Raw genomic sequence first — 9,132 nt, 5'->3', positions numbered from 1 at the left:
GATGATAGTGATACATATTTAGACCTCTCCTTGTTTTTCTTCCCCAGGCCCATAACTCCTGAATGCTACTAGTCCAGATCACTAGATTGTTGCAGTTTTAAAAGTGATGAATATTGTCTTGTCTGAACCTGAGGTTCCTGTTAGCCTTTCCCTTCAGTAGAGTATGATGGAATTTCCTTTGTTGAGGGAAATTTCCTTTATTTCTCCCAGCATTACAATCAACCAGTTATTTGCCTACTGAACTCCTCCCTCCTTGATCTCTTCATCACCTTTCCTCCTCCTCTTCTTCCTCCTCTTCCTTCAATGTGCATTCATTAGTAATCTCTTTTCTAATTTGTACTGGCTTTACTATTTCTTGTACCATGACATCACATGATACTTTGTGTTCTTTTTCCATTGAAAACATATTCTCTTCCCTAGTAGACTTCAAGCTTCTAGAAGGCAGCAGCTGTATTTATGCATCCGTGGGTCCCCTTGAAACACTGAAAATAGTGCCTTGCACATAGGAGGTGATCAATACATATTTATCAGTTTGTTGGTTAGAGGAAGCTTTTATCTTTCAAAAATATCCTTTGTCCTTGAGTCAAGCACAAAAAATGAGTTTACTTGGAGACCTAAGTACCTTTGCAGAGGAGAGAAAGTAATTATGATTATAGTAATAGTAAAGAAAATTATACTTAAAGGCATTTGGTCACCTAAATTATGAAAGATATTGCTCAGCATACCAATGGTGGAATCGCTATCAGGATGGGCAAACAAAAAAAATATATATACCAGAAAATTTTTCTAAATAGCCTTTTTGCCTGCTCTAGATAAGATATCTCAGTGCTTAGCATAATTCTTTTATTTTATTTTAGAGAAAACATACTACCCAAGAACCATACTCTGTACAAAGAAGTATATACAATAATATATTATACTATCAAATAAAACCTTGTTCTGCTGAGCAAAGATCCCAAAGTGAATTGTCATGAAAAGCTAATTTGTATCACTGAAAATGAAGGATAGCAACTGACCTCTTGGAAAGTTTTATTCCAGAAGCAGGTTTCTATTGTTTGATTTTGACTGCATATTTTGGACGTTCTGAAATACCTTTTCTCCAATTTTTTCAGTATGTGCTTGGTCTCTTAACATGCAAAAAAACAACAAACAAAAACAAACCACACACACACAAAGACAATAGATGAGCTGTTATTCAGACTATAACAAGTGATCATTTGGCATTGAGAAATGACATAAAAACATTATTATGAATGATAATTCCTGTCCTATGAGAAAAGCAGATATGCCAATTATATGGTGAGATCCAGAGATAAGAGGTAGACAGCCTGAGAATTGCACTGCTCACCATGGTAGATTCCAAGACCTAAAGAAAAGTCTCCAGGTCTTGGGTGGTTCTCCAAAGGAGGATTAATGGGAGGCCATGGATAAGAGTCACCTACTAAAGAGAATGCATGGCTGGGTGTCTACATGAATTAAATCACAAATCTGTTGACATATATATCCTGCCCACAATTCTCCTTACTCCTGACTTCCACCCTAAAAACAAGACTAATGGTACTGTCGATTTCATCATCCATGGAGATTTTTGTCCTACATTTTATTTATTTTGGAGCTACGCTTAGGTTTTTACCAGAATACATGAACTGCAAAGGGGAAGCTGACCCTGACTGTGCTGAGAAGCAAATAACAATGACGATGACTTACAATCCTACAGTACTTTAAAACTGAATTGACAAAGTGCTTTCCTCACAACATCCCTATGAAGCAGGTAGCAAAAGTATCATTACCTCCATTTCACAGGTGAAAAAAAACTGGGGCTCAGTGAGATCATATGACTCATTCATGGTCATGCTATACATACACATGCCTGGCACTAGGTTCTGGTCCAGTAACCCAAACAGTATGGGGTCATCAGCAGTTATGCAGCATTAGAATTGAATGCTGCAGGCAAAATGGTCCAGAACTGACTTGTCCCTGTGTTCTTTGGGTGAACAATTTCAAGAGCAAAATTTTATAATTTAAAGGAAAAAAAATCTGAAAAAAAGTAAATATTGGTCTTTTCTGAGTACTTAGAGCTACTTTTAAAACCTAGAACATAGCTGCATTATGTAACCAGTTTTCCAGACTTTTGGAGAAGATATGCACCTATAAAGATCTTGATGTGACAAGATAGAAGAATAATGTTTAGAAAAAGCAAACCAATGATATCCCAAATTTTCATATTCTAAGTGAGAATCACCAGAAATCTACTGCCACATGCCCACAGAAAAACCACAGATGTCTGGATAGTTATGGACTAGTTATAATCTACACTGTACCTGGTTGCTTATTATTGGCTTGGGCATAATTAAATAGGAAGCCAAGAATTAAGATGCATTCTTAGAGAATGACAATGGGTATGCTCATGCTGAGGCCAAAGTGGTTCTGGCTCTGACTCCAGACTGGCCTGTGCCACCTTCATGCCTCTGGATTGTGGGATCATAGAATTAGAACTGGATTTTTACAATGATTACAATACAATTTTACAATGATGCCCTTTGCACAGATGCCCTTCCACAGGCATATACAACAAAAATAAATGGATGGCTGTTTCAGGAACAGGTTTATAGACATGAAAAAAAGAGTACCATTAGGGAGAAGTGTCATTGCTGAGGATACTTCAAATTGAATCGCTGCCTCTTTTAGGCCAAGCTTGGTTTATTCTGGAAGAATTTGTTCTGTACTTTTAGAAACGATGGGGATGAAATAATTTACTTTGCTTTTAGGTCTAATGAAGCAAGCATCAGAAGGACCGGTAGGGCATCTTGGGCTACATAGAGGATCAGATTGCATTATGACTTTAACAGCAATACCTCCTCTTTTACCTACAATGCTGGCACTGGTATTGCCTTCAAGGACCATTTTGTTAAGCTCATTTCTTGGAATGACAATGAAAAATGGTTATAGCAACTACGTAGTAGGTCTCATAGTCTATATGACCTCCAAGAATTAAAATGGAAAGCCGTGGATTCCCAGCCAAGAAAAGGGTTCCACCACCAAAAGAGCCCACATCATAACCTATGTCTCGATGCTGGGGATCCCATGCCCCATTCACAACCTTGTCCAAAAGCACCCCTATAGTAGGGGGAGGAGCATGGAGTTTCATCTTATGTACCATCAATAAAATCACCATATTTATTGCGAAAAAGAAACAACTCTGATGATCAAAAGTTATATGGTATGGTACTAAAAAATAGCCAGCAGCATATAAGATCTTGAAAGAAGGAACTATTTTTTGTTGCCTCCTTTGCCTCCCAGTATCTATCACATTCCTTTGCTCTTAAGAAATTCTTCTTGCTACTCAAAGGATTAAAATTGATTTCTGCAAACTATAAATGCCATTGTCTTATTACTTGCTATGTAAGAAAGCATAGTGTACTGGTAAGAATGCTGAGCTTAGAAGAGACCTGGGTCCAAATCCTGGTTCTACTGTCATGATCTTCTGGCAAATCTCTAGGCCTCAGTTCTCTCATAAATAAAATGAGGACAATAATATTCACACTGCACAAGTCAGAAGGTTGTGAGGAAAGTGATTTATAAATCTTAAAATATTAGGGGCAGCGAGGTATCATAATGGATAGAGCATCAGATCTGGAGTCAGGAGGACCTGTGTTCAAATCTGGCCTCAGATACACTTCCTAATTGTATGACTGTGGGCAAGTTACTTAACCCTGATTCTCAGAATTGATACTAAGATAGAAGGTATGGGTTCTTCAAATGCTAAATCAAAAAAAGTTCTTCAATGCTAAATCAACAAGAGGTCTCATTACTCAAGTGACATGTTTTGTATATGTGGGCAAATGCACTTCAGAGGATATGAGGCACAGAAGAATTCAATAAATTTAAGATTCCCTTTTCTTGCTGTTAAAATTTGGAAGATAATATTCGAGATACTTAAGTGCCTATCTGACATGAAGAATCTGTAATTGCTAGAGGACTAGTGGGCTTAAAAACTTAAAAACCAGCAAAAGAGTCTTTATAAAGTTTTATAGTTGGGCACTTCTTTAAAACAGAATAAATAAAAATCTAGATTTAGAAATTAGATTTATTATGAGTGACTCTTTGGATTATAAAAGGATTTTTCATCTTTTAAAAGTATATTTTGATGATACTTATGATTGTGTTTTCAAATCATTAATAACAAGACAGAAATTGAAGTTAGGAGCTATCAATCAGGAATGAAGCATCTTCAAAATTATAAGAAAATGAAGCAGCATGATTCAATCTGTAAAAAAAACCTAAGCGCATGTTTTGAAAAAGGGACACACTTATATCTCAATTTTGGAGCTGATGCCTTGGTACAGAAGATACTAAATGGACTGGGGATGTTGCTGATGTGGCATTCCCTCCAATGATTCAGGTTGGTGGGGTCAAACTCAAATAAATATGGGAGATACTAAGCTGTGTCTAAAAGTCTCTGTAGGCCATATATTAATTTAGAAAATCACATGTTACATTATATATGTTTTATTGCATTTTTGTCAATTATTTTCCAATAACATCTTAATCTGATTTGATAGCACTCTGGCCATGTGTTTGATCTTTTTCCAGACAACCATTAGCTTGGGTCTCAGCACCACTGGGAGTGATATATTATCAGTGGGACAATTTCATGCCCTCTCCAAAAAGGCAGGTTTTCCATGTGTGTCAAAGTGTGGCATGGGTTCACTGAAAGCATTTAATCATTTGCCAAATTCATTTTCACTTCTTCCTGCTCAATTCTGGGTCCATCTCATGTTGTACCTGAATCCATATCTAACAATTCTGAACTGTCCCACCATGTAGAGGGTTTTTTTCAAACTTTACTTTCTGTCTTGCCTTCTGCTTTAGAATCAATCCTATGTATTGGTTCCAAGGCAGAAAAGTGGTAAAGGCTAGGCAATCAGGGTTAAACAACTGACTCAGCGTCACACACTAGCAAGTTTCAGAGGTCAGATTTCAACCCAGGACCTCCCATCTCCAAGTCTGTCTCTCTAACCAGAGTCATCTAGCTGCCTCTGCCCCAATTTAGGTTTGTTCGATACCATTCCTTAATACTCCATCAACACACATACATAGATGCACACATACACACTTACTTGTCTTCTCTTATGACTTTTTCTTCTAGTATAACAAACTCAGCTCTGAGCATTTCTGGGGTCAATACATATTCAGGGGGCTGATCACCAGGCTCCCTAAAAAGAAATAATGTTCAGTTGGTACCTGTTTTTTCTTCTATTAAAAGAAAATAAAATGAATAGATTTAGTCATGTAGGCACTGTGTAGTTATTCTGTACTGTAATAAGTACATTAGGCCTGTAATGGGTACATAATTAATATCCATCAAGAAATTCTTGGTTGAAATAGTTAGTTACAACCAATGAAAGCATGACATTTTAAGTAAGTTGTTGAGTGAAAATGTTTTTTTTGCCCAGAAATATTTTCAGCATTTATTCCAACTTCAAACAAGTTTTCCACCTGACGCTTTTCTCTTCAAATTAACAGAATTAATCCGCGAGTATTTATTGAATGTCTCCTACAAGCCAGTGTAATAAAATATATTCTCTTTTGTCAAGAGGTACTAATTACATATAGTTGGAGGTGAGACGTAAACATAAAAAAAAATCAAACTAACAATAGAAGGCAGTAACTGACAGGTCCTCTATGAATGTTGTAGGCTCTAAGCACCAAAAATGTATAGAAGAGAGAGTTTAAGGAACATCCTGATCAGGAAAGGTTTAATAGAGGAAGGAGGATTTCTCAGCTGTGTCTCTGAAGAATAGCAACATTTTGAGAGGAGAGAGAGAATTGATTTTTGCCTATCAAAATGAAAGCTGCAGATAACCAAGTTTTAATTTTTAAATAAGTCAGCTATAAAAATGACTACAACAGCTGTTTTTACAGTAGCTTATAATTATTATAATAGCCTTAAACCTGGGAAAGAATATTAGGTGGCACAGTGAATTGAGTACCTGGTATGAAATCAAGAAGACATCTCCCCGAGTTCAAATATGGCCTCAGATACTTACTAGCTGTGTAATCTTGGACATGCCACTTAATCCTGTTTGCCTCAATTTCCTCATCTGTAAAATGATCTGAAGAAGGAAATGGCAAACCACTCTCGTGTATTTGCCCCTCAAACTCAAATGGAGTCATGAAGAGTTGGACATGACTGACTCAGCAATAACAAGAAGAATGCTCATTGAAGAATATATAATATATAATATTAATAATTAAAAATTAATAATAATGTATTCATATAAATGAATGATATAGTGAGATATATACTACATCTACTGCCTGCTATGCTTTTAACATACAGCTCTCTTCCCTTCCCTTCTCTTCTCTTCCCTTCTCTTCTCCTCTCCTTTTTTCCTTTCCTCTCCTCTCCTTAAACCTTTAGCTTCTGTTTTAGAATTGCTCCTAAATATTGATGCCAAGGCAGAAGAGGGGTAAGAGCTAGGCATCTGGGGTTGTGACTTGCCCAGGGTCTCACATCTAAGAAGTGTCTGAGGCCATACTTAAACCTATTATCTCCAGTCTCTAGGTCTAGCTCTCTATCCAATGAACCACCTTAACCTGCTAATTTTGTAGATTAAGAAACCAATTAAGTCAAATAGCTTGTCTAAAGTCACACAGGTAGGCAGCATTACAGATGGCATTTGAAGCCAGGTTTGCTGATACTCTCTGGCTAACTGCCATTCTTAGTCAGTAACTGGGATCAAAAAGTGTTAGGTGTAGCAATACCTAGAACATTGCCTGGAACACAGTACTCAAAAATAGTTACTGGTTTTGTTTTACTTCCATAATTCTGCATCTTTCTTCTGCTGGTAAGGATTTAGACCAGTGGTTCCCAAACTTTTTTGGCCTACTGTCCCCTTTCCAGAAAAGAAATTACTTAGTGCTCCTGGAAATTAATTTTTTTAAAATTTTAATAGTAATAGAAAAGATAAATGTACCTGTGGCCATCACTGCCCCCCCCCATCGCTGCAGCACCCACCAGGGGGCAGTGGCGCCCACTTTGGGAATCACTGATTTAGAGGGACCTAAACTTATTCAATGCTTAGTTTTTTTACTATTGATTATATCAGGATCTAATATGTATTTAATCAGGATCTAATATGTATTTAAAGATCCCTTGAGCTTGGCAAGATAAGATGTTTGGAGAAGAAAATGCAGAATTATGGAAGAAAATTCAGAAATATCCTGAAGAAGTATTACATTGACTAATATCTTCCCAGGCTAATATAACTGGGTGCACAGAAGGTCCAATTTGAAACTACTTTTTTAAAGCTGAGCTTCATTCCCCTGTCTGCTTTTCACCAGGAACATGACAAACCAGAAATTCTTTCTTGCTCTCTTGATTGTATAGTGTTGTCAAAATGTGGAGTAATTACTGAGGAAATGGGTGGCTGGCTACCTAAGTTGATTAGGTTAATCGTCAAGGATCCCAATGAGTAGGCAGCAGGACACTGCACCTTTATATACATGGGATTTATAACATTGTGAAAATTGTGACACAATTCAGTTACAATATGGAACCTATTTGTGATGTGAACATTATTAATAAAGACACTGAATCCTGGAACAAGGTAGAATCATTTTTTTCAAATGAATATAAAGAGTTGTCCTTCAGTCGAAAGAACTACAGAACATTTTCAGTTAATAATTTCTAGGCAATGTCATGACTTGTAAGGCCAGTCTATGTTTAGTGCCAGAAGTAAATATAAGATAAGAGACAGGTGTGGGACTAAGTGAGTTTCCTAAATAGTGATTGGAGGTCAAATCCTCCATATATGCCACTTACTCAAATTTAAAGGAAACGTGCAGGAGTAATAAAGAAATTCTTTTGCTGTTCAGGTCTCAGCCAAATTAGGAAATAGGTTGTTTGGTTTTAGCAACCTCAGTCTTCTCATTTTTCTTCTCCTACCCATTTTCACATCCTCAAAGACTTCATGCTCTATCTCCCTCGCTCTGATCAAAACTTAGATGATTTTTATTTTTTGGATTGGACTTGTAATTTCAGTAACTAGGTGATACAGTAGATAGAACACTGGACCTGAGTTAGGAAGACTCAACTTTCTGAGTTCAAATGTGGCCTCAGACACTTACTAGCTGTATGACCCTGAGAAAGTCATTTAACCCTGTTGGCCTCAGTTTCTTCATCTGCAAAGTGAGCTGGAAAAGGAAATAGAAAACCACTCTAGTAGCTTTGCCATGAAATCCCCAAATGGGCTCATGAAGAGTTGATACCACTGAAAAATGATTGAGCAATAATAACGTAGAGAGTTCCCAATGAGGAAACTTCCCATACCAATATAGATCATTGCTTGCTCTGTAATTTATAGTCTCAAGATGGTTGCCTCAATAACTAAGAAATGTAGGGGGCAGCCGGCTAGCTCAGTAGATTTGAGCCAGGTCTAGAGACAGGAGGCCCTGGGTTCAAATCTGGCCTCAGACACTTCCTAGCTGTGTGACCCTGGGGCAAGTCACTTAACCCCCAATGCCTAGCCCTTAGCACTGTATTGGTTCCAAGGCAGAAGGTAAGGGTTAAAAAAAACCAACAAAACCCTAAGGAAATTTAAGTGACAACCAGGGTTACTAAGCTAGCATGTCAATGGGATGTGAATACAGGACTTTTTAATTCCAAAGTCACCTTTTTATTCACTGGGCCCAATAGATTCTCAAACTCACCTCTTCTAATCAGTCACAGGTTTGGAACTAGAAAAATCTTAAAAATTCTTTCATTTAACAAACTTATTCATACTGAAGTGTAGATGACTGATAAGATTAAAATATTTTCCCACCAGGATCATGGAGATTTAACAGGGAATAAAGCTTTAAGCCAAAAGAATAAATATCTAATGATGGCATTTTAGGCATTACCAAGAAATCGAGACATATTTTTTGAGGTATGAAGGAATCCTCTGGTTTTCCTGTTGGTTGTGATCATTCAGTTGTCTGAGTTTTCCATTACCCCCATGTTTTTGGTGTTCTCTTTCTTTGTTTCTTTGTTTCTCTTTCTTTTTCTTTCTTTCTTTCTTTCTTTCTTTCTTTCTTTCTTTCTTTCTTTCTTTCTTTCTTTCTTTCTTTCTTTCTTTCTTTCTTTCT

At 37.0% G+C, this 9,132-nt stretch overlaps 1 protein-coding gene across 1 annotated transcript in view; it reads right to left on the bottom strand.

Annotated features, from left to right (window-relative positions):
* Positions 1-1,029: 1,029 nt before the first annotated feature.
* CFAP221 (cilia and flagella associated protein 221) overlaps positions 1,030-9,132 on the bottom strand; it is a 108,553-nt gene continuing 100,450 nt past the window's right edge. The window contains exons 22-23 of the mRNA XM_044669923.1: positions 5,121-5,216; positions 1,030-1,126 (exon numbers count right to left, since the gene is read on the bottom strand). Coding sequence (XP_044525858.1) covers positions 1,030-1,126; positions 5,121-5,216 — 193 coding nt within the window. The remainder of the gene's footprint in view (positions 1,127-5,120; positions 5,217-9,132) is intronic.

The sequence above is a fragment of the Gracilinanus agilis genome, chromosome 3 (genome assembly GCF_016433145.1).
Source record: "Gracilinanus agilis isolate LMUSP501 chromosome 3, AgileGrace, whole genome shotgun sequence".
In the NCBI taxonomy this organism is placed as follows: domain Eukaryota; kingdom Metazoa; phylum Chordata; class Mammalia; order Didelphimorphia; family Didelphidae; genus Gracilinanus; species Gracilinanus agilis.
The sequence above is the reverse complement of the archived record's forward strand: the minus strand, read 5'-3'. Positions and strand labels throughout refer to the sequence as shown.